The following is a 26,124-nucleotide window of genomic DNA, read 5'->3' as shown; positions in this document are numbered from 1 at the left end:
ACCTTGATTTGGATTTTTGAAAAGTGAACTATAAAGAAATAGTGACTTCAGAAAATATATTATTGGAAACCTGAATTTATAAAAGTTTATAGTAATTGTAGAATTCCAGAAAAATTGTCATTATATTCAAGGAATGAAATGTTTCATGCAAAATTTGTGTAAGTTTAAATAATGCCTTTAAAATTAAGAACTTTGTTTACTAAATGTATTGATTTTATTTCAGCACTTCGGAAGATAAAGAAAAACAGTATACTAGCCAAACCACCAGGTTGCTTGCTCTTCTTGATGCTCTGGCTTCACACAAAGCTTGTAAATTAGCAATTTTGCATCTAATTAATGGAACTATTAAAGGTGATGAAAGATACGCAGAGGTATTCCAGGATCTTTTAGCTTTGGTGCGGTCTCCTGGAGACAGTGTTATTCGTCAGCAATGTGTTGAATATATTACATCCATTTTGCAGTCTCTATGTGATCAGGTATTTATAATCATTTTATAAAGTCTGTGTGTGTGTGTGTGCGTGTGTGTGTGTGTGTGTGTGTGGGTGCATGCATGCGCATGTGCTTTAAAACTTGTCTTTATATGCATCTTGACTCAACAGAGAGCTCTCATGTGTTTTATTATTCTTACTGTTTAGGAAGATAAATTTGATAAGTGAAGGAACTTCACTTGTGCTTCATATAGGGTTCATATTTCATGGGTTTCTGCAAAGAATTTTTTTCTTCTCTTTTGTAAGTTTGCAAACTTAGGCAATTGCTTTATATGCTATTGTTTAGATTTTTTTAGGTTTGGTTAATATCTGCTATGTTAATTTTCTTTCCAGTTTTATTACACACCAAGTGATTCTTAAATTTTATAGCTATGTTATTGGTTGAGTTAAAATATTATCTTGTTAGGGCAACTTTTGAAGGCATCAAAGGTTACTCTGACAGTTTTAGTATGTTTCAGACTACTGTGCTTATGACTATTGGCTAAAAGTGTAGTATTTTCCCTTACTGTGTATATTATTATTTCATGAGATAATGATAATTGTTTAGCTTTTAAAGCCCATTGTGATTGAAATCTTTAAAGAAGATTTCCATGCCTAATGGTATTTTATCTTGTCTGCTAATGTCAAGTGGTTATCTGATATGATTTTTTTTTTCCAGGCAGGATATTTTTAAATAAAATCCCAGGTTAGAAGACAAAAATCTAGTTGGTTACATTTAAAATTCAAGTCAAGGAGGAATATTTTTTGTGTGACTTGTTTTCATAAAAAAGGACTTGATAGAAAATAATTTGGATGTGGTCAAAGGATATTTTAAATCTTTGTACTTCAAAGTGTCCACTTGATTAGTATTTAAGTAACCCATCTGTGGTTGCATGTTTGCATGACAATCCTTATTCTCATATCACACAAACCATATCTGTGGCCTCACTTTGTTATCCTTCCCTTCTGATTCACACCTTTATTTTACAGCCCTAAGCTTTCTTGAGTACTAATTTGCAGTTTTTTGAAGTAATTAAAGGTGATGAAATATACCCCAGAATACCTCTGTTTACTTCAGTTTGCTTCTGTAAAAAGAGTTGTGGAAGTTTTTAGAGTTATCATTAGCTAAACTTGCTCTGTATGGAAAACTAGTATTTTACAGTATATAAAAAGTAGAGGGGGATATTTAATTGGAGGACTGCTTAAATGTTTATTTGTTCCATTACTTTTTATGATAGTTTAAATTCCAGTATTGATATGTTTATTAAAATATGTTTCTCTGAATGGTTTCTTTATAAGCTAAAAAAAGATACAGAGGAAAAAATAATAAAGTGATTTAAAATATTTTAGTCCCCAAAAACCTTTTTAATGAATCATTTGGAAATAGAAGCTACACTTGGTAAAATATAGAAGGGAAATATTTTTTAAATATGTTCTTTTAAAATAAAAATATTGTAAAATGAAATATTTAAGCATTTCTTTAGGTGTGTATTCATATATTAACTCTTTTTGTGTGCGTGTGTTACTGGAAATTGAACTCTGGGATGCTGTGCTACTGAACTATATCTTCAGCCCATTTTATTTTTCATTCTGAGACAGGGCCTTACTAAATTGATGAGGTTGACCTCAAACTTGGAATCCTTTTGCCTTGGTCCCCATAAAGATGATAATAGGTATTCACCATTGTACCTGGCTTTAAGTTAACTTTTATAAAAGGGCCAAACAAGGGGCTGGGGCTGTAGCTCAGTGGTATTGTAATAGTGGTATTCTAATAGTTTTTCCTTGAAATTCTCTCTTTGGTTGTTCATACTTGTAAATGTACAAAAGAACTTGCATCTTCATTTTTGTGTACTTCATTTTTGCACGTATGAGGCACTGGGTTCGATCCCTAGCACCACATAAAAATAAATAAATAATGAAGATATTTAAAACAAAAATAAAGGCCAAACAAATTCTTTGTTCTTGATATATTTGAATCTATGGATGGTACCACAACGACAAAATTTTAATTAGATAATTGTTAAGAATTAATTGCTATGCAATTAATAAATAAATAGTTAAAATAGTTAACATCTGAATAAATAGTTAAAATCTATGTTTTTCCTTTTCTCCACTACAGGACATTGCACTTATTTTGCCAGCGTCTTCAGAAGGTTCTATTTCTGAACTGGAGCAGCTCTCCAATTCTCTACCAAACAAAGAACTGATGGCCTCAATCTGTGACTGTCTATTGGCTACTTTAGCTAACTCTGAGAGCAGTTACAACTGTTTGCTAACATGTGTTCGAACAATGATGTTTCTTGCAGAGCATGATTATGGATTATTTCATTTAAAAAGGTAATGCTTTGTCAAACATAATATACTCTTAGGTTTAATTTTTTACTATTGTACACATCCCCCAAATTGATTGATTTATATCTATTGTAGGGGCTGAAGGTATGATTTCTTTCATGGAAAAATTTTTATGTTTATAGGAAAAAACTCATTAGCAGTGCAGTAAAAGAATTTTAAAATTTTTATTTTATTTTATTGGTAATATTCTAGCAGTCTGGGTTATTTTTAATTTTTAGTGATTATGATAAAGCTGTTCTAAACCTTTGTATACAGTGTGTACCTACCTATGTTTCTCATGGGTAGATACCTTAGAGTAGAATTATTTGGTCATATGGTAAGTATATGTTTAGCCTATTAAGAAAGTGCCAAACTGTTTTCCAAAAGTAGATTTGTCATTTTGCATTCCTAGTAGCAGTGCTTTAAAGTTCTAGTTGCTCCTCATTCTTATCAGAACTTGGTATTGTCAGTTAATTTGTTTGTTAAAGGGTTTTTGCTGAGTTGCCCAGACTGGCCTTGAACTCCTGGCTCAAGTAGTTCTAAAATTTCAACCTTCTAAATAGTGGGGACCACAGGCAGTACCAGTGTACCCAGTTTTGCTAGGTTTTTTTATTTTAGGTATTCTAATATATTTTTTTTTCTTCTTTCTTCTTTGTTTTTTCCCCTGTATCCCAGAGGCACTCTAACACTGAGCTACATCCTCAGCCCTTTTTATTTTTTATTTTGAGACAGGGTCTTGATAAGTTGCCCAGGCTGGCCTGGAACTTTTCTGGGCTTATAGGCATGTACCTGCAGCTTATATTATTTTTCATAGACTGTGAATATATAACTCATTTGCTTCAAGTTTTATGTAACAGCTAGTAATTTGTATTGTCTAATTCTGAACCCCTTCTTTTTTCGTTAACAGTTATTTTTGTCTTTATATTTCCTCATTCCTGTTTGCTGTATAAAGATACATTTTGTTAAGTTCTCAAGAGCTGGTATCTTATTGTTCTCCCTTTTGTGTTGCTTCCCCAAAGTGTTGCATGATGTCATTTCAGAATCTAACCATATTTTCCAAACATAAACACTGCATGTTTAGTATTAATATTATATTTATTTCCATTTTGGCTAGCTATGTTTTTTATAACTTAAAAGGACAATGAAATATTCTAATAGTTTTTCCTTGAAATTCTCTCTTTGGTTGTTCATACTTGTAAATGTGCAAAAGAACTTGCATCTTCATTTTTGGGTACTGGGAATTGAACTCAGGGGTACTCAACCACTGAGCCACATCTCTAGCCTTATTTTGTATTTTATTTAGAGACAGGGTCTCACTGAGTTGCTTAGTGCCTTGCTAAGTTGCTGAGCTGGTTTTTTTGAACTCAGAATCCTCCTGCCTCAGCCTCTGGAGCTGCTGCGATTTCAGCCTGTGCTACTACAGGGTTCATCTAACTTTTAACAGAGAAGTTTGATGACTTCTGCTTTAGACCTTTGATTCTTTCTGGGCAGGTTTTCGAGTTAGCTATACCCATTTTTTTTTTAATTAGTTGTCAGTGGACTTTATTTTTTTATTTATTCATTTTTATGCAGTGCTGAGAATTAAACCTAGTGCCTCACACATGCTAGGCAAGCAATCTACTACCACTGAGCCACAACCCCAGCCTCAGCTATACCCATTTTATGTTAAGAGAAGTCCTCAGGTCCCTCAACAAATAGGGAACTATTAAGTTTCTCATGGTAGGTTTTATAAATTTATTATTTGGAAAAATATTTTCTTTACAAGCTTGAAGCTCTAAAAGGAGTTGGTAACTATAAATATCGTTTTGTTACATTATGTATACTTGAAAGTATTTTTTTCATTTTTTAAAATGTTTTTATTTTAAATATGTTTTATATTTATATTATTAAATATTTTTATTCTATCTGAACTTCATTTATTTCTTATGCTAGCTTTATGTGCTCATATTTCCAATGCAATATTTCATCTTTATTTTCTTTGTTTACAGTTCTTTAAGGAAAAACAGTAGTGCTCTGCATAGTTTACTAAAACGAGTAGTGAGCACATTTAGTAAGGACACAGGAGAACTTGCATCTTCATTTTTGGAATTTATGAGACAAATTCTTAACTCTGACACAATGGTAAGTGTGTGTGTATATTTGGTATTTTTAAATTTTACCAACTTTATCATAATTTTAAAAAACACTTAAGCTTCAAAATATCTTGGAACTTAGAAGAGTGCTTTTTTTCTCTACCCTCATCCCATTCTAAACACTGGCTTCTGATTGATTTGAGAAAAATGATATTGAAGAGTAGAATATATTGAAATTGTTTTTAATTTGGTAGACATTGTTTATTTGTGAAAACCCTATTATTTTTCAAGGGAGGAAAGTATTAACCTGTATTGCCTTCATTTGTAAATAATTTTTGTCCTTAAGTTACCTTGCTATAGCAACCAGTATAGTCAAGTTTTGCCATTTTAATGTTGAGTGATCTGTAACTTATAGAAGAAGAACAAGAAAATAAAACGATTATATGCATTTGTTTAAGAGATATTTTCCAATATTTTGACATTAAAGGGCAAATAATTTATCTCTTCTTTAATTCCTTGAAAGTCAATTAAAGTTAAGGGATAAAATAGGGGACAAGGAAAAGAGAAGCCAAAGGAACAGGTTCTCTTTCACTATTTTCTATATAACTAACCTTAGGCACATGATAGTCAAGTATTTGAAATCATCCAGGAAGTTTTGTTTTGTTCTGTTTTTTTAAACGATAGCCTGTCAATATATGAGGTACAATGTGATGTTTTTTCCCCCCACATTACTTATTGGTACATTATAGTTGTACATAATTATAGGTTTTGTTGTTACATATTTGTAAATGTTCACAATTTAACAATACAATTCGGTCAGTATCACTTCCCAGCACATCCCTTTTCTCTCCCCACAACCCTAGTTTCTAAAGTATTTATTTACTCTCACTTAAGCATTAACTGTGTTTTAGATGTTGTGATTTTTGGGGTGACTGAAGTTTATAATAATAAATATATAAGCCAGTCCTTGACTGCATGTCATGTTTGTAGATGTTGTCTTGCCATTTTTTTTTTGACAAATTATTATTTGCTTTGTATCAAGTCTGGTTTATTGAAGTCATTTACCAGAGTATTTGGGATAGGTAGTATTGCAAGTTCGCAGACAGCCTTAGCAACTTACTTAGGCCCTAACACCACGTCTCAAAATAAAAAATGAAAAAAAGGGCTGGGGGTTTGGCTCACTTGTAAAGTATTCTTGGGTTACATCCTCAGTACTCCCCTTCCCTCCCTGAATAAAAAGATTTCTCTTAGTAGTTTTCAAAATCATGTTGTATTGCTGTCTAAATTCCAGCAACCATTAATAGGCCTTCCTACAAGAAATATTTGGGGTAAAATAATTATGAAAATATTTCTCCCAGGGCTGGGGCTATGGCTCAGTGACAGAGCGCTTGCCTTGCATATGGAGGCATTGGGTTATGTCCTCTGCACCACATAAAAATAAATAAACAAAATAAAGATATTGTACCCATGTATAACTGAAAAAAAATTTAAAAAATTTTCCCTCAATGAAGCTTATCTGTATAAATTATTATAGTAAAAACTCTAATAGGTCCTGAAAGTTTTACAATTAATGCAGCTTTGCTTAAGTGTATTGCTTATAAAACGTGTGTGTGTGTGTGTGTGTGTGTGTGTGTGTATGTGTATACTCTGTGGGTCAGCATGTACTCTGTTAACACTTGTTTAAAAAATTCACTTCATATGTAAGATTTCTGTGTGGGGAGCATTGTAAAGGACCTGTTTAGGTGTAATGTTTCCAAAATAAATATGGTATTTCATAAGAAAAATATACATTTACTATTTGGTGTGTGTGTTTTCTTACACGTAGAATTTATATTGAGACTGTCTAATCCGACCAGTCCTTGGCTGCATGTTATGTTTGTAGATGTTGTCTTGCCATTTTTTTTGACAAATTATTATTTGCTTTGTATCATGTCTGGTTTATTGAAGTCATTTACCAGATGTTTAGACTCTAAAACATAGACATATTTAATAGTAGAGATGTGGCTACCTTAAGGAGATTTTATTTTAATGTTTTACTTGATGAAGACTACTTATCGGTTTCACTGGATCCTAAGGGATGTTGTTAGCAGAATAACAGAGCTTCTTACACATGTCTTTAAATAATTCCAAGTCAATAACCACTAACCATTAAATATTCAAAATCAAATGGTCTTTCCCATAAATTTGTTTTATTTTATTTTTTTTTAACATATGCCTTAGTTTCTTTTTTTTTTTTCTTCCTTTTTTTGGGGGTCCGGGTGGGGGGGCGGTGCATGGGAGATTGAACCCAGCCAGGGGTGCTTTACTACTGAGTTACATGCCCAGGTCTTTTTATTTTATTTTATTTTATTTATTTATTTTTGGGTACCAGGGATTGAACTCAGAGGCACTCAACCATGAGCCACATCCCCAGCCCTATTTTGTATTATTTAGAGACAGGGTCTCATTGAGTTGCATAGCTCCTTGCTTTTACTGAGGCTGGCTTTGAACTCTTCATCCTCCTACCTTAGCCTCCTGAGACTTTGGGATTACTGGCATGCACCACCATGCCTGGCTGGTTTCTGTTTTTTTTTTTTTTTTTAAATAACATTTTCAGAGATTTAAAAATTCATGTTCTGTAAGATTTGCCTATTTAAACTGACAATTCAGTCTTAGTTTCATCTGTCTAAAAAGAAACCCCATACCCGTTAGCCTAAACTCTCATTTTACCTTTTTCCCCATCTCATGACAACTATTAATTTATTTTGTCTTTATGTCAATTTTTACAAAAAAGACTGCTGAGTTTTTGATTGAGACTGTATCGAATCTGTAGGTGGATCTTGGGAATATTACTGTCTTAATAATATTAACTCTTCATGTGCATAGACATGAATTATCTTTTCATTTATTTTGGTCATCTTTAATTTCTTCCTAAGAAATTTTGTAGTTTTCAGTATGCAAGTCTTGTACCTCTTTTGTTAAGTTTATGTTCCTAATATGGGAATTATTTTTTTTAAATGCCAATGGAATTATTTTGAAAATTTCATTTCTGAGTTTTTTGCTTTTATTTATTTTGCCACTCTTTAGAAATATAGTGTATTTACTGGGCATGGTGGTTCATGCCTGTAATCCCCAGGAGCTCAGGATTCGGGACAGGAGGATAGAATTGTAAGTTTGAGGCCAGCCTCAGCAACTTATCGAGGCCCTGTGCAACTTAGTGAGACCAGTCTTAAAATAAAAATAAAAAGGGCTGGGGGTGTGGTTCAATGGTTAAGGGTCCCTGGACTTTAATTCCTAGAACAAGGAAGGAAGGAAGGGAGCGAGGAAGGAAGGAAGGTAGGCAGTTTATTTTTCTATAACAATGTTGTTTGCAACCTTGCTGTACTCACTGTTCAGTTTAATAGTGTCTTAGTGGATTCTCTATATACAAGATCAGAGATTTGGGTGCCTTTTTATTTCTTGTTAAATTGCCCTTGTGAGACGCTCTTGTACAATTTTGAACAGAAGTAGCAAAAGGATATCCGTGCCTTGTCTTTGATCTTAGGGAAAAGGCTTCAGTCTTGCATTATTAAATTTCTTAGCTATGGTTTTTATTTATTTATTTTTGTGTATGTGTGTGTTATGCTGGAAGCCCAAGGCCTTGAGCACACTGGGCAAGTGCTCTACCAATTTGAGCTACATCCCCAGCCCAAGCTATGTTTTTTTTTAGATGTCCTTTATGGATTAGCAAAGTTCCTTTCTATTCCTAAATAAAGTGTTTTTATCATGAAAAGTTTTTGGATTTTTTCAAATGCTTTTTCTGAGTCCATTGAAATGGTTATGTGTGTGTGTGTGTGTGTGTGTGTGTGTGTGTGTGTGTGTGTGTGTTTTTAAGAGAGAGAGAGAGAGAGAGAATTTTAATATTTATTTTTTAGTTCTCAGCAGACACAGCATCTTTGTTTGTATGTGGTGCTAAGGATCGAACCCGGGCCGCACGCATGCCAGGCGAGCGCGCTACTGCTTGAGCCACATCCCCAGCCCAGTTATGTGGTTTTTCTTCATAGTCTACCAAATGATATATATTTCATTGAGGTTTTTTTCCTCTTTATTTGTTATTGATTCTTTTTAGTTGTACATAATATTGGATTCATTTTGATATAGTTATGAAAGCGTGGAATATAATTTGCTCTAATTCATTCCCCAGTACTTCCCTGTTCCCTCCTTCTCTTTTCTCTTCTCTCTACTAATTTTTCTGCTATTTATTTATGGGTTTTGTTGTTGTTGTTTGTTTGTTTGTTTTACATAATGCTTAGTGGATATATATAATGGTGAGAATCACTCCAGTGTATTCATTCAATATGTGTACATTATTCATTCGTATGTGTACATAGGAAAGTTAGGTCAGATTCATTCCACTGTTCTTTCTTTATTTCATCCTTTCTCCTTCCCTTTAATCCCCTTCTTCTACTCCATTGCTCACTCTTTTATTTTGATAAACCCCCACCATTCATTTGAGTTTTTGCATGTTAAAACCAACCTTGCATTTTTGGGATAAATCTTACTTGATCTTGATAATGTAATTCTTTTTAAATGTTGCTGGATTAAGTTTGCTTTATTTTAATGTCTAGAGGAATTTTGGTCTATAACTTTCTTTTCTTGTGATATCTTTGGCCTTATTGAGTAACCTGAAAGGTTTCTTGTTTTTGGAAGAGTTTATGAAAGATTGTTGTTAATTCTTTAAACATTTGGTAGAATTTACCAGTGAAGTCATTTGAGTTTGGACTTTTTTGTATAAGAAGTTTTTAGTTTAATTTTGTTTTCTTCTTGAGGTACTGGGGATTGAACCCAGAGGCATTCTAACCACTGAGTGATCCCTCTCAAGCCTTTTTATTTTGAGATAGGGGCTTTTGAGGCTGGCCTTGAGCTTAACCATCTCCCTGCCTCAGCCTTCCAGACTGCTTGGTTCATAGATATATGCCATCACACCTGACTGGTTTGTTTTTTGATAGTAATTCAAATGCATTACTTTTGGTTAGTTGACTATTTTTAGAGCTTTGGTAGCTTCTTGCTTTTTCTGAGTCCATTGAAATGGTTATGTGGTTTTGTCAGTTCAGTGGTTTGTATCTGTTCTACAGATTTGTCCCTTTACATTTATCTTCATTATCTAACTGATGGAAATTTTATTACAGCATATTGTTATAATTACTCTATTTTATTTCTAGTTATTGTTCTTAATCTCTTAACTGCCTAATTTGTAAATTAAGCTTTATCATAGGTATATATGTAGAAGAAAAAGCATAGTATATAGAGGTTTAGTAATATCAATGGTTTTAGGCATCTACTGTCGGGTCTTGGAATGTCTCCCTTATAGATAATGGACGTACTACTGTAAACACCTTTTTTTTTTTTTTCTCCTATTTTACATTCTCCATTTCATTTATTTCTGCTCCAGTGTTTATTATTTCTTTTCTTCTGCTTGCTTTGGATTTAGTTTGCTATTCTTTTTCTGGTTTGTTAAGGTAAAAAGTTATGTTACTGAGATTCCATTTTAATGAAGGCATTTATAGCTATAAATTTCCCTCTAGGCACTGCTTTTGTTGAATTCTAAAAGATTTGGTATATTATGTTTTCATTGCTGTTCATTTCAAAAGTCTGTAATTTCCCTTGTGATTTATTTTTCATTGTCTTATTGATTTTTTTAGGAATGTGTTTAATTTTCACATACCTATGAATTCCCCAGATTTCCTTCTGTTATTAGTTTCTTGTTTCATTTCCTTGTGATCAGAGAGCATACTTTGATTGAAGAAGTCCTTTTAAATTTGTTGAGCCTTTTTTTAATGGTTAGCATATGGTCAATTCTGAAGAGTGTTTTTATGCATAGAAGATTGTTTTCTGTGGTTGTTTGGAAGAATGTTTTATAAATGTCTGTGGTTGATTTATAATTATTTAAGCTGTTTCCTTATATAGATTTTTTCCACTATTAAAGTGGAGTGCTAAAATTTTCAGTTATTCTTGTCTCTTGTTAATTCTGTGAGTATCTCTGGACTCTGTTATCAGATATATGACTATATGTGCTATATATTCATGATTATTATGTCTTCCTGGGTCTTAAAAATGGTTTCTTTTTTGTCTCTATTTCTTGTCCATTTATTTTAATAGTACAGCTATGTTTTGGTTACCATTTGTATAACATATGTATTTTCTGTTTTATTTTCAGCCTATTTTGTCTTTTTTTTTTAAAAAAAAACCAGGGATTGAACCCAGTGGTGCTTGACCACTGAGTCACATCCCCAGCCCTTTTTAAAAAACTTTTAAATTTTGAAATAGGGCCTTGGTGTTTTGCTGAGGCTGGTTTTGAACTTATGATACTCTTGCCTCAGCTTCCCAAGCTGCTGGGGTTACAGGTGTGTGCCACTGTAACTAGCTTGTCTTTCAATCTAAAGTCTGTCTGTTGTAGATAGCATATAGAGTTGAATTGTATTTTGTTTTCTTGTTTTCTTCCAGTTTGAATGGTGTAGTCGATTCATTTGTGTTTCATTGCTGGTGAGGTTGTATTTATGTTGGACATTTTGCTATTTACTTTGTATGTATCTTACATCTTTTTCCCCCTCTTTAAATTTACTATGTCTTTTGTATTAAATAGATATTTTCTATTTAATTTCCAATTAGTTTTACTAATTTTTAAAATTTATCTTTGTAGTGACTACCCTGGAACTACAATTAACATCTTCATTTAATATAATCAAGTTCAGCTTAATACCAACTTAATTTCAGTAGTATATGAGAACTACTACAATATGGCTTTGTTCCTTCCTTCCCCTCCTTCCTTTGTGCTGTTACTGCCATACAGAATTCATTTTTATACACTGAGAGTTCATCCATATTGTGTTTTTTTGGGGGAGGATACCAGGGATTGAACTCAGGGGCACTTGACCACTGAGCCACATCCCCAGCCCAATTTTATTTTTTATTTTTAGTTAGATGGACACAATATCTTTGTTTTATTTATTTATTTTTAATGTGGTGCTGAGGATCTAACCCAGTGCCTCACACATGCGAGGCAAGTGCTTAACCACTGAGCTTCAACCCCAGTCCCTCAGCTCTATTTTGTATTTTATTTAGAGACAGGGTCTCACTGAGTTGCTTAGCACCTGGCTTTTATTCTTTTATTTTAGATGGAAGAAAAGAGATACAAATATGTTTGTACTTTTTAAATATTCACCTATGTAGTTGATTTTTATTGGCACTTTTTATTTCTTCATATGGATACAGATTAATACCTAATGTTATTTCATTTCAGCATGACATACTCCCTTTAGTATTTTTTGTAGAGTAGTTCTACTTGGGTAAATTCTGTCTTTAATTTCTCTCTCATTTTTGAAAGGATAATTTTACAAATTAAAGGATTTTTAATTGATAGTCTTTCAGCATTTTGAATGTATCTTCCCACTGCATTCTGGTTCCATGGGTTCTAATGAGAAAACTGCTGTTGATTTATTGACGTTTCCTCTTATATGTGTCACCTCTTTGTCTTTGGCTCTTAACAGTTTGATTGTGGCATAATAAGTGAGGATCTCTTCAAGATTATTGTACTTGGAGTTTGTTGGGCCTCTTGCAAGTGTAGATTAATTTATTTCATCAAATTAGGGAAGTTTTCAATCATTTTTTTGATCAGATATTCTTTCTGATTCCTTCTTTCCTCTTCTTTTGAAACTCTTGTTATATGTTGATGATTTTAATGGTATCCCACAGATCTCTGATACTGTTCATGGTTTTCATTCTTTTTTCTTTATTTCTTAAAAGTGCATAATCTCAGTTGACCTATCTTTTAACTGATTTTTGTTGTTGTTGTTGCCAGGGATTGAATCTAGGGATTAATGCATGCTAGGCAGATACTATATCACTGAGCTACATCCCCAGCCCCCACTTCACTGATTCTTTGTCAATTCAAATTTGCTATTGAGCTTTCTACTGACTTTCATTTATTTATTTATACACACACACACACACACACACACAGTTGGTGGACACAATAACTTTATTTTATATATTTACTTTTATGTGGTTCTGAGGATCAAACCCAGTGTCTCACATGTGCTAGGCAAGTACTCTAACCACTGAGCTATAACCCCCAGCCCAACCTTTTAATTTTAGTTATTGCAGTTTTCCACTTCAGAATTTTTATTTTTGCTTTCTAAAGAAATAATTCTTAGGCATTTAAATTTTTTTGGTACCAGGGATTGAACCCAGGGGCATTTAATCATTAAGCCACATCTCCAGCCCCCCTCCCACCCTTTTTTGAGACAGGGTCTCCATAAGTTGCTGAGGCTGGCTTTTAACTTGCGCCACAGGAGTCTTATTAAGGAAGTTAGAGCTTAATCCCACATGATGGAGATTAGGGCCTACTTTTTCTTCTATTAGACGCAGTTTTTTTTTTTTTAATTTACTTTTCCTTCTTTGCTCTTCATAGCATGTTACTTGGATTTCTTTATTGTAAATCATATGTATATATATTTTTTTCTCCCCACCCTACTTTGTGAAATTAGCTCAGGCCATAAATCTGAATTTTCTTTTTCTCAGAATACTTGTAAAATGTCTGATACAAACTAGGCATAGTGGTACACACCTGTAATCCCAGCAACTCTAGAGGCTGAGTCAGGAGAATCATAAGTTTGAGTCAGACTCAGCAACTCAGCACGGCCCTCTCTTAAAATAAAAAGTGAAAAGGGTAGGGATATAGCTCAGTGGTAAAGAACCCCTGGGTTAGCTGGACACAGTGGTGCACGCCTGTAATCCCAGAAGCTTGGGAGGTTGAGGCAAGAGGATTGCAAATCTCTCATCAACTTAATGAGATCCTAAGCAAATTAGTGAGACCTTGCCTCAAAATAAAATATTAAAAAGGGCTGGGGATGTGGCTCAGTGGTTAAGTACCCTTGGTTTCAATCCTTGCTACCTAAAAACCAAAAGAACAAAAATTTTTTAAAAAACAAGAGAAAATCTCATACAGTTTAAAAGCTAGTGTTCAACAAATGAATAACAAAAACTGAAATGGTATTGCACACAAATTTTATAGCATTTCCATTTTCCTAAAACAATTATATATATATATATATATACACACACACACACACACACACACACACATACATACATATATATATATTTAAATCTTGCTGGGTGTATCTGTAATTCTGTTAACTGTGGAGGCACCAAGGCCCTTGAAATCAATCCCCACTGCCAGAATAAATAAATAATTAAAAATAATAAATAAAAATTTCTTTGTTGCTACTTATCACAGTAATGTATATACAGAAAACTTGAAAATACACTAAATTTGACTCTAGATTTTCTAAGACTACTCTTAGTTACAAGCAATTGGATTAGAATATAAAGGCATTTTGTTTTGCTCAAAACGATTTCTATTCATAATGATAAAAAAGAAAGGTAGTATGGAGAGATGAAAATTTTAGATCATTCCAAATATTTTAATGAGTTCATAGTTTGATCTTTTCCTTTGAAAATTTTTTCATTTAATCTATATCAATAAACCTTACCTCAGGTGTATTGGCTCATGTCTGTATTCCCAAAAGGTTGGAAGGCTCAGATAGGAGGATCACAAGTTCAAGGCCAGCCTCAGCAACTTAGGCCATAAGCAACTTAGTGCTACTCTGTCTCGAAATACAAAATAAAAAGGGCTAGGAATGTGTTTCAGTGGTAAATTGCCCCTGGGTTAAATCCTCAGTACTAAAAAATAAATAAACTTTAGTAATCTTTTTTACCCCACTCCCTTTAAAAGGACTTTTAAAAAAATTTAAATGAAATAACAGTGGAAAGTACAGAATTTGCACGTATCTCTTGCCTCCATGAGAGACATTTTAATTTCTTCCTTCTCTGTCTGTATCTTTTATATCCATTCTTGTCTTTTTATAGAATTTAGTTGAAAGGAGTAGTAAAGCTCTGGTACCATGATCCTGATCTTAGTAAGACAGCTTCTAGTTTCTCACTATTCAGCATGATGTTGCTGTAGATTTTTTTTTTTTAAATATTTATTTTTCGTTATTGGCAGACACAGCATCTTTGTATGTGGTGCTGAGGATCGAACCCGGGCTGCACGCATGCCAGGCAAGCGCGCTACCGCTTGAGCCAAATCCCCAGCCCTGCTGAAGATTTTTTGTAGATAAATGAGTTGAGGAAGTTTCTTGTATTCGTAGTTAACTAAATTTTTATCATGAATGAATATTGGATTTTGTTGAATACTTTTTTCCACATTTATTAATGTGATTATGTGGATTTTTTTCTTTAGCCCTATGATGTGATAGACATTGATTTTAGAATGTTAAAACATCTTTAAATACCCCTGGAATAAATTCCACTAGTTCTTTTTATGCTTTGTTGGGTTTGATTGCTAATAATCTGTTGTAGATTTTTCTGTCTGTGTTCATGAGATGTATTGGCCTGTAGTTGTAGATGTATTGGCCTTGTAACATCTATCTGGTTTTCTTATAGTCATGTGTCTCCTAACGACAGGGATACATTGTGAAAAATGTGTTAAGTGATTTCATTGTTACGCAAGCATCATATAGTGTACTTACATGGTATAGCATACTAATACCCAGATGCTATATGATATAGCTTTTTGCTCCTAGGCTACAAACCTGTGCAGCACATTACTGTAGTCAGTATTCACATATATTGAATACTGTAGGCAGTTTCAACATAGTAGTGATGTCTGTGGCTTCACTAGGTGATAGGAACTTTTCACCTTCATTATAACTTTAGGGGATCACTGTAGTGTGTGCTTTATGTTGTTTACCCAAAGTGTTGTTCTGTATTGCCTGAGTATATTAGGAAGTGCTGGCCTCGTAGAAGACTTAAGAGGTATTTTCTCTGCGTCTATCTTCTGGTCTAATTTCTTCCTTAAATATTTTGTAGAATTCACCACTGAACCCATCTGGGGTTTCTTTCTTTTCTTCTTTTTTTTTTTTTAAATAAAGATTTAGAAGTACTGTTAGGCATGTACATGATGCTGTACTGTAAGTTTTCTTTCATATGTAACAATGTGGATGATTTTAAAATAGAAAATATTCACTTTGTGACAGAAGGTAGTCTTAAGTGTGATTGTTACTGTTTTCTTTAGTTGTTTGCCTTGTCTCTAGAAATACAATTTTAGGGTCTTTCAGTTCTTTGTTTTTGTAAAAAACAAAGAACTATTATTATTAGCTTCTTTTTTCTTTTCACATTTTTAATTAGTGCATTATAGTTGTACATAACGATGGGATTTATTGTTATATACAAGTACATGTATACAACATAACAGTGTAATTTGACCATATTTTATTAACTTTTGAACTAGTTTTGAACTTTTCAATTAGTATGTTATGTGTCCTATAAGTACCAGAGGGTTTGCCATTTAATATTTTTCTTGAGACTTCTTGGTGCCAGTAAATTGAATATATATATGTGTTTACCTGTTTATTTTGTGAGTCTCAAACTTACTTCAGCTTCAACTAAAATGCTTTAAACTATCTATTCATACTTAATGTAAAACCATAACATTGAGGAGAAGATCGCAGCAAATAGCTTAAATATCTAAATAAGTTTGGAAGCATCTTTGCAAATTTTTCTGCTCTCAAATTTAACTTGTGTGTGATATTTCCAGGGATGTTGTGGAGATGATAGTGGTCTCATGGAAGTGGAGGGAGCTCATCCATCACGGACAATGAGTATCAATGCAGCAGAGTTAAAACAACTTCTACAAAGCAAAGAAGAAAGTCCAGAAAATTTGTTCCTGGAGCTAGAGAAGCTTGTTTTGGTAAAAAAGAAAAACAAAAATAACAAAAGCAGAATATTCCTGAGGCATACTTTCTTCTTATTTTTAAGTTTTTCATAGTGACCTTTTTAAATACTAATCCTTAGGGCTGGGGATATAGCTCAGTAGAAGAACACTTGCCTAGAATGTATGTGGTCATGAGTTCAATCCTCCAGTAGTGCAAAACAACAACAACAAAAAGCTAAGAGATAATCCTTATTTGGATATTTCTACCATTCTGATAAGTCTTTGGATTAATAATTTGGAGTGAAGTCCTCTATACTATTATGAATCTTAAAGGAGTAAATGTAAATAAAGGCAGTATTTTTGAAATTGTCTATTTCTGTATGCAGGTTACTCCCTGCTGCCATTATTTAGAAATAAAATAAAATGGGGGGTGCTGGTGATATAACTTAGAGGTAGGGCTCCTGCCTAGCATGCAGAAGGCCCTGGGTTCAATCACAAACACTGAAAAAAGAAAACGAAGGGAAAAAAAAGATGTATGATTATGGTATTTGTTTTATTTTAATATGTTTAATGTTAAGTTGATTATTTCTTTTTTTTTTCATATTTTTTTCTTTTATTAGTTGTTCAAAACATTACAAAGCTCTTGACATATCATATTTCATACATTTGATTCAAGCAGATTATGAACTCCCATTTTTACCCTGTATACATATTGCAGATTCACATCGGTTACACATCCACTTTTTTACATACTGCCATACTAATGTCTGTTGTATTCTGCTGCCCTTCCTACCCTCTGCTATCCCCCCTCCCCTCCCATATTCTCTCTCTACCCCATCTGCTGTAATTCATTTCCCTCTCTTGTTTTTTTCCCCTTTCACCTCACTTCCTCTTGTATGTAATTTTGTATAACAATGAGGGTCTCCTTCCTTTACCATGCAATTTCCCTTCTTTCTCTCTTTCCCTCCCCTCTCTTATCCCTGTTTAATGGTGATCTTCTTCTCATGCTCTTCCTCCCTATTCTGTTCTTAGTTGCTCTCCGTATATCAAAGATGACATTTGGCATGATTTCTTGATGGTGTTCCACATTGTTTAGCAATAAAATAATTTAGCCTTTTCTCCTAAAGAGTCAGTAGATTATATTTATAATTATTCAAGGTCTTTCTGCACTTTCTTATTCTGCATTTGTTTATGTATAGGAACATTCAAAAGATGACGACAATCTGGATTCTTTGTTGGACAATGTAGTTGGACTTAAGCAGATGCTGGAGTCATCAGGTGATCCTTTACCTCTCAGTGACCAGGATGTAGAACCAGTACTTTCAGCTCCAGAATCTCTCCAGAATCTGTTTAACAATAGGTAAATCAAGTAATGTTTTGTATTTGAGTAGATATTACCTATACAATGGTTGGAGGCTAGAGAGGGTGAACAAACTTTTTTTTTTTTTTTTTGGGTAAAGGATAAGTCAGTAAAAATTCTAGCTTTGCAGGTCACATATACCCTCTTTGTTGTATGTTTGCTTTTTTGTGGGGTGGGGTGGGATACTGGTGATTGAACTCAGGAATATATCTCCAGCCCTATTTTGTATTTTATTAGAGATGGTCTTACTGTGTTGCTTAGTGCCTTATTTTTGCTGAGGTTGGCTTTGAACTTGTGATCCTCCTGCCTCAGCCTCCTGAGCCACTGGGATACAGGTGTGCGTCACTGTGCTCAGCTTATTTTGCTTTTTTAAGAAAAACTTAAAAAAAATATGCAATTGTAATAATAACGTAAATGATGATGATAAAATGATGTGATGTTTCGAATTTGTTTAAGGTAAGGGGAGGATGTATTCAGGAATAATCCAACCCAAACAAGAGGAAATCAACATTTACTGAAGTTTATAAAGGTTTTAAAAGCGTTTCTCATTCCATGTGCTCTTGTTTGCATATGAAAATTTCCATGTTAAAAATTAAGATTATAACAATTATTGTAACCTATGATTTCTAGTGTAATATAAATTGATTATGATTAGATTTGTAGACTACAGAAATGTATGTGTCTGGGAAAATTCATTATAAATAAACCAAATCACCATATGCTTCAAGAAAAAAAAAATCCAAACCAATAGACAATGTAGAGGATATATACCTCTTAATCTTTGGTGCATTATAGCTTTAATGACCTTTTTTTTTTTTTTTTTGGTTGGGGGGAATGAACCCAGGGATGCTGGCCTCAGAGCCTGGGATTCTCTAGCCTCAGCCTTCCTGGTCCATTAGTGTTATAGATATCTGCTACCATGCCTGGCTTTTAATAGCCACTTAATGTGATAGAATTAAACTATATATTTAGAAAAATTAAATATAGGCAGTTTCTGTACAGATTGGTACAGTGTAATGAACTTGCCATTTTAGAAGTAAGGCCAGGGGTCCATTTTATTTTACCAAAGGTCAAAAGTTGTTACAACAGGATTATTTCTGAAGTTACTAATTTTAAAGAATTCTTAATTATTGAATAGCTTTTTGAAATTGTAAGTGCTAATTTTAGTAGTACTTCAGAGGGTAATATTTTTAATTGTACCTTTCTGTAGCTTATACTTAGAAGATGAGCTAAAATATTTGATTTTGAAATTCTGCTTTTTACCAAATACTTTTCATTTTCTAGGACTGCATATGTGTTAGCCGATGTCATGGATGATCAGTTGAAATCTATGTGGTTTACTCCATTTCAAGCTGAAGAGATTGATACAGATCTGGATTTGGTATAAAGATTTTATTACCAAATATTTAGAAAAAAGTTACTGATTTTTTTTGTTTCTCTGTGTTGTTAGCATTATAACAGTTCACATATTGTATAGCTGGTCAGGTCTATTTGATGATGAGTATTAAATATTATTATGCCAGTTGCCTACTTACCTGGTATGTAGAACTCTCTGTTTTTTATGCTAATTGTTTTGCTTCTTTTTAGTTAGTGATTTATATTTTGGGAATGTTGCTTTTAAGGAGGAAAAAAATCACATTTTTATTTTTATTTTTTAAGAATATTCTTTTCCTTTTTTTTATATATTTTTTTTTAGGTGTAGATGGACACAACACAATGCCTTTATTTTTATGTGGTGCTAAGGATCGAACCCGGGTTCCGCCTGTGCTAGGGCGAGCGCTCTACCACTGAGCCCACAATCCCAGCCCCAAAATCACATTTTTATGTAACTGCTTCAACATACTTTGTTTTCTTATGTCTTTAAGGTATAGAATAGAGAAAATTATCCCACAAAATAACAGTTCATTCTTCTTGGGGAGGCTCAAATCAGGGTATCATGCATGTTAGGCACATGTTCTTGTTCTGCCTCATAGCTACATCCACAGTCTCAACTGTTCATTCTTGCATTTAGGTTTTTTTTTTTTTTTTTTGGTGCCAAGGATTGAACCCAGGGGTGCTCAACCACTGAGCCACATCCCCAGCGGGGATTTTATTTATTTATTTTTTTTGAGGCAGTGTCTCTCTAATAAGTTGCTTAAGGCCATGTTAAGTTTTTGAGATTGTCTTGAACTTGGAATCTTCCTGTTTCAGCCTCCCAAGCCACTGGGATTATAGGCATGCACCACTGTCTTAAAATAAAAAATGAAAAGGCTGGGAATATGACTCAGTGGTTAAGCACTCTGGGTTCATTTCCCAGTACCATAATAAATAAATGAATAAGATTGTTTAAAAATCACATATAATTCGATTAAAATTTCATTAAAGTATTAATATCTTTTTAGTATAAATTCATCAGTGAACCATTAGAACTGTGTTTTCCAGTAAGACCTATTCAGTGATGGAAATGTTTTATAATCTGTCTGCCCTGTTCAATATAGTAGCCAGTAGTAGCCTCATGTAACTTTTGTGGGATTGAAATGTAGCTAGTATGATTAAGGAACTGAATCTTATTCTGATTTAATTTTAGTTAATTTAGATTTAGAAAGTACTTGCAATTAGTGTCTACATATGGGCAGTACAGATGTAAAATATTTGTGTTAAAAGGTGTAATTTTTCCAGTAGCTCTAGAGGCTGAGACAGGAGGATCGTGAGTTCAAAGCCAGCCTCAGCAACTTGGTGAGGTGCTAAGCAAAGCAGTAAGACCCTGTCTCTAAATAAAATTCAAAATAGGGCTGGAGATGTGGCTCAGTGGTTGAGTGCCCTTGGGTTCAATCCTTCCCCCTCAAAAGTTGTTCTTTTTTGTAACTTTAAACCATAAATTTGAACCATAACTGTCTTGCAGTGATCATTGTGACCATGGTTTAGAGAAATTTTAGGTCTCTTAAGCATGATAAGTTTGAAATGTAAACTGTATTTTGTTTCTCTGAAAATACTTACATTGGAACTTCGTTAAATACACAAAGCTTTGGGAATCTGTGGTGAAGATTTGTTTTATAGTAGAAATGGTTGTTATACAAGGCTGGCAGGGTACATAATTTTCAGATTCTTTTGGAAATGATCTGGAGGTATTGCAGTATTAATTTATATGGAGAAATCCTGAGTTCCCTCTTAGGCAGCAGAAGTTCTCTAAATTTATAGTCCTGTTTTGAGAAGAGTTCCACTAAAGTAAGTTACTGAATTCCTAAGGTTTTCTAAAATTATTGTTAACTATCAATGATGTTGCTTTCTGAAAAGATGAGGAGAGGTAGATCTATAATTTATTAACTGTGAGAGTTAAATATAATTTATAATTTCTGTAGTCAAATGTTACATTGATAACTACATTTAAGATGTATTTTGTTTCATTTTTATGACACAGGTAAAGGTTGACTTAATTGAGTTGTCTGAAAAATGTTGTAGTGACTTTGATTTGCACTCAGAATTAGAGCGTTCATTTTTGTCAGAACCATCATCTCCAGGGAGAACCAAGACTACAAAAGGATTCAAACTTGGGAAGCACAAACATGAGACTTTTATAACTTCAAGGTAAAACTTTTTCTGCTAAAGATCTTATTTTAAGATAAATGCATGACTATTAAATATAGCACTTGAATTGTGAATATTATTTGGATATTTATTTATTTATTTGGTGCTGAGAATTGAACCCAGCATGCTAGGTGAGGGCTCTACTACTGAGCCACAACCCCAGCCCCTTATTTGGATTTTTTTTTAAAAGATAATTTGGCTAGTACACATTCAGTATTTTTGTTATGTCTCTCTCTCTCTTTTTAACGCTAGGGCTTGAACCCAGGCCCTCATATTTGCTAAGCATGCATTCTACCACTGTGCTAGCTCCAGCCCCTATTATGTTATTCTTTATGAAAGTTTGGAAGTGTTGAATAAGAAATGAACTGAATTGTTTTATAAAATTATTGATTCTATAAAATGTGAGTACTATTCTTAGCTAGTTTGTTGTATTATTGCAGAAAGTAATATAGATACCTGCAAAGTTAACAGAATTGGAGTAAGAAAGAAATGAAATTGAATTTTCAGTATTGCAAAATTGACTATTTTCATGAGAAATATGAAGAAAAATTGTTTCATGAAGTATTTTTGTTTTAATAGTGGAAAATCTGAATACATTGAACCTGCCAAACGAGCTCATGTTGTGCCACCACCACGAGGAAGGGGCAGGGGAGGATTTGGACAGGGAATACGACCCCATGATATTTTTCGTCAGAGGAAACAGAACACAAGTAGGCCACCATCTATGCATGTGGATGACTTTGTTGCAGCTGAAAGTAAAGAAGTGGTCCCTCAAGATGGAATACCCCCACCAAAACGACCTCTCAAAGTATCACAGAAGATTTCTTCTCGTGGTGGGTTTTCAGGCAATCGAGGAGGACGGGGTGCTTTTCATAGTCAAAATAGGTTTTTTACACCACCTGCTTCAAAAGGTAAGAATTTAGGTGTATTTTCTAATGGGTTAGAATATTGGACTATTAAAATATCTGATTCAAATGGCAGATTCAGATAAAGTGTCTTTCTTTTACTTCAGTTACACTGCTTGTAGGTCAGTTGTACTATTGGCATAGTACTCTATAAGTAGAATACTCTGCTTTTTTAAGTTGACCTTTGATACAGTGTAGTTTTAGTGAGGAATGTAAAATAAATCTTGGCTAATTATTTTCCTTTTTACCCTGACAATTTTATTTGTCCTATGTAATATTCATATATTATTTTCACAATTGAACTTAGCAATTTCCTTGAAATTGTTCTGTGTAGTTCACTATTGCTTCTTATCTCTGCTTCCAAGAGTTGTATTTAATGCGTTTTAATTTTTTTTTTTTTTTTTGGTACTTGTATATGGACAGAATGCCTTTATTTTATTTGTTTATTTTTTTATGTGGTGCTGAGGATCAAACCCAGTGCTTCATACATCCTAGGCAAGGGCTTTGCCACTGAGCTACAGCTTCATGTATTTTCAATTGTTTGAATATTTTAGAAACTGACTCTATTTAGATGAATTACTCTTTACTGGTGACTTGTCGAATTGTTTTTTTATAACTGCTGATTTAGGAGGATGGGGGAACAGGATAGGAATTTAATAGCAAACACTTAAATGCAGTTTCAGGAACTGTTGTTATAAACACTATTTATAGTATTCTTGTATCAATCCCATGATGTAGGTTCTGTTAATACCCCACTTTACAGAAAATAAAATTATGCTTCAGGTGACTAGTGTTTGAATGCTGGTAGCCTCTGCTTATAAACCACTGGGCGATGCTTCCACTTTATAGTATATTCAGTTCATAGAATTTCAGTTTCTCTTCCATTACTTTTGATGATTAAGAAAAACTTGTCACATCTGCCTTAATTCAACTGAGGTTGTGAAAATGTAGATTCTGGTTGCATTATTTGTGTTTAGGAAACTACAGTCGCCGGGAGGGAACTAGAGGCTCCAGTTGGAGTGCTCAGAATACTCCTCGAGGAAATTACAATGAAAGTCGTGGTGGCCAGAGCAATTTTAACAGGGGCCCTCTTCCACCATTAAGACCACTTAGTTCTACAGGTATGTGTCTTCCCTACTTGATACTACTGATAGAAGGGAAGTGAATTCCTTCTTTTCTGTTTGTTGAATAACTCTTATTTGAGACAGAATAATTTAGAATGTTGACTTATAAATTCTAGAGTCAAGTTTAAATCTGTGAAATAATGCCCAATACACATCTTCTGTCAAGGTAATCATATTTTTATATTTGGAACTACCATTTCATGGTGATGTGCTCCATTTTAATAATGAAAGTCAATCCTTATACTCATTTAACGTATTATACCTATTTAACCATAAAGTATTTTAAAAAATTTGTTCTTTTTAGATATACATGACAGTTGAGTATATTTTGACATACATACATGGAATATAAATTATTCTAATTCAGATCCCATTCTTGTGGTTCACTGTAAAGAATTTTGGTAATAGAAATGTCTATATGATTTATTCTGTTTTCGTTTACTTTTATTGTGTATATAAGAATGTATTGGGTTTTTTCAGCACTGAGGATTTAACCCAGGGTGCTTTACAACTGAGTTACATCTAGCCCTTTGAATTTTTTATTTTGAAATAGGATCTTGCTAATTTGCTGAGGCTGGCCTAGAATTTGCAGTCCTCCTGCCTTAGCCTTCCAAGTAGCTAGGATTACAGGTGTGTGCCACTGTGCCTGATTTGTAATCTTACTTTTTCTTAAACATTACTATATCACATTCAGAATTTTTGCCAGAAGTATCTTTGGTTTTAAATGCACATTTATTAAACAACAGTTTTATTTGGGATATAATTCTTGTATATAATGTACTTTACCTACTTAAAGTATACAATTCAGTGGTTTTTACCACATTCCCAGAGATTTTAGAAGAGTTTTTAAATAACGAAAAGAATCTGCGTGTGGTGGCACTTTCCTGTAATCCCAGGGATTTGGAAAGCTGAGGCAGGAGGGTTACAAGTTTGAGACCAGCCTCAGCAACTTAGCAAGACCCTAAGCAACTTGGTGAGAACTTGTCTCAAAGGAAAAAATAAAAAAGGCTGGGGGGATGTGGATCATTGGTTAAGTACCCTTGGGTTCAATCACTGGCAGGAAGGTTAAAAAAAAAAAAATGTAGAAGAGGAATTCTTGGTTTGAACAGTGTCATAAATTTGTTTTTAATTATTGTGAAAGAAAAGGATGATGGAACTAAAAATATTCTTTCTTTTATAGGTTACCGCCCAAGTCCTCGAGACCGTGCTTCTAGAGGTCGTGGGGGACTTGGACCTTCCTGGGCTAGTGCTAATAGTGGCAGTGGAGGTTCCAGAGGAAAGTTTGTGAGTGGAGGCAGTGGTAGAGGTCGTCATGTACGGTCTTTTACACGATAAAAATGCTTTGGGGAACATCCTAAGTGTATATGGACATTTCATGAGGACAATAAAAAGACATTTAAGGACCAATTTAGACTTAGCAGTTATCTGGAGACATCTGAGAGAATATTTTTATCTGAAGAAAGCAGATTTTGTTTGATACCTAACCTAAGATTTCAATAAAAAGCCAAACTTTGTATGTATGTTTGTATATATTTTTCCCCTTTTTTATATGACTATTTATTTAGAAAATTTCTAGGTAGAAAGACTAAATGACTTGTTTTGTATTTTTCTTGCCTATGCCACAGATGTTCCCAGTCTTTCTCAGCCCATGGCACCCTTTAATGTCACAGTAATTTTTTTACAGCATACCTAGGCCAAAAGAAATAATCTGATACTTCTGTTTATTAAATATTTAGTTAGGTCCAGGCAGTTTATGTTAACATCACTAGTAACTGCGGACATTGCACACCATCTCAAAATTTGGAATCAGCAGCATTTCCTTCTCTACTATGCTTATTTCATAGTACTTTTTATCCAACTGCTGAAAGTTTTACAAAGATATGCTGTCATAGAAAGGAATATAATGTTATCTAATGTTGAAAATGTAAACTACCTCAAATTAGTAGTGTATGTGGTGTCCAAATGGTGTTGCTATGTTTCCTCACAATTTTAAAATATTCTCTGGCCTTCATGTTAATTTACTAAGGTGCCCTGGTAAGGTTTGGGAACCATACCGGTACCAAAAGAAACAAAACACTTCTCTCTCCCATGTTACATAGAAAGACAAACTTACTTTGTGTTTCAGCTTTGGACCTTCTGATGTTGTTTTATTATATAGTTAATTAAAGCCTGAAATGAGGCATATCCTGATACTGTTATTTTGGGAATCAGAAACATCTAATAAATGCTGGACTTTATATTCAGAAGTGGAGCTTATAATTTTGAGAAAGTAGCCATATCCCCAAGGTATGTCTTAACACACTGAGCCTATATAAATGGCATAAATATAGAGTTCTCAAACAAAAAATACGTGTATGAGTCTTATTCCATTCTTTTATCACTCTTTGTTTTGGGAAATTATTTGTGAGTAAATAGAAAGTCTCAGTTCTTTTAAGAAAATGCCTTAAAGAAAAGTTCAGCTCTAAAGATTCTGATGTTTAAGTGAAATGTAGTGGAAATCTTCATAACTAATGGTGTCCAAAAACCAAAGTGTCTTAACCTGCTCTCACTGCTATAACAAAACACCA

The 26,124-nt window shown here is 33.6% G+C and overlaps 1 protein-coding gene across 3 annotated transcripts in view; it reads left to right on the top strand.

Annotated features, from left to right (window-relative positions):
- Positions 1-25,871, top strand: part of Virma (vir like m6A methyltransferase associated) — a 66,860-nt gene extending 40,989 nt beyond the window's left edge. For 2 of the 3 annotated variants that reach the window (XM_076835691.1, XM_076835690.1), the window contains exons 15-24: positions 224-476; positions 2,587-2,804; positions 4,787-4,919; positions 16,488-16,640; positions 17,804-17,964; positions 19,249-19,345; positions 21,362-21,528; positions 22,108-22,439; positions 23,411-23,554; positions 24,738-25,871. In XM_076835691.1, the coding sequence (XP_076691806.1) occupies positions 224-476; positions 2,587-2,804; positions 4,787-4,919; positions 16,488-16,640; positions 17,804-17,964; positions 19,249-19,345; positions 21,362-21,528; positions 22,108-22,439; positions 23,411-23,554; positions 24,738-24,892 (1,813 nt within the window). In that variant the 3' untranslated portion in view covers positions 24,893-25,871. Of the gene's footprint in view, positions 1-223; positions 477-2,586; positions 2,805-4,786; positions 4,920-16,487; positions 16,641-17,803; positions 17,965-18,420; positions 18,494-19,248; positions 19,346-21,361; positions 21,529-22,107; positions 22,440-23,410; positions 23,555-24,737 lie in introns of those variants that run through there. The other variant, XR_013088913.1, reaches the window with a different exon arrangement.
- The last annotated feature ends 253 nt before the right edge of the window (positions 25,872-26,124 follow it).

Source organism: Callospermophilus lateralis, chromosome 16, assembly GCF_048772815.1.
Source record: "Callospermophilus lateralis isolate mCalLat2 chromosome 16, mCalLat2.hap1, whole genome shotgun sequence".
Lineage (NCBI taxonomy): Eukaryota > Metazoa > Chordata > Mammalia > Rodentia > Sciuridae > Callospermophilus > Callospermophilus lateralis.
The sequence above is the reverse complement of the archived record's forward strand: the minus strand, read 5'-3'. Positions and strand labels throughout refer to the sequence as shown.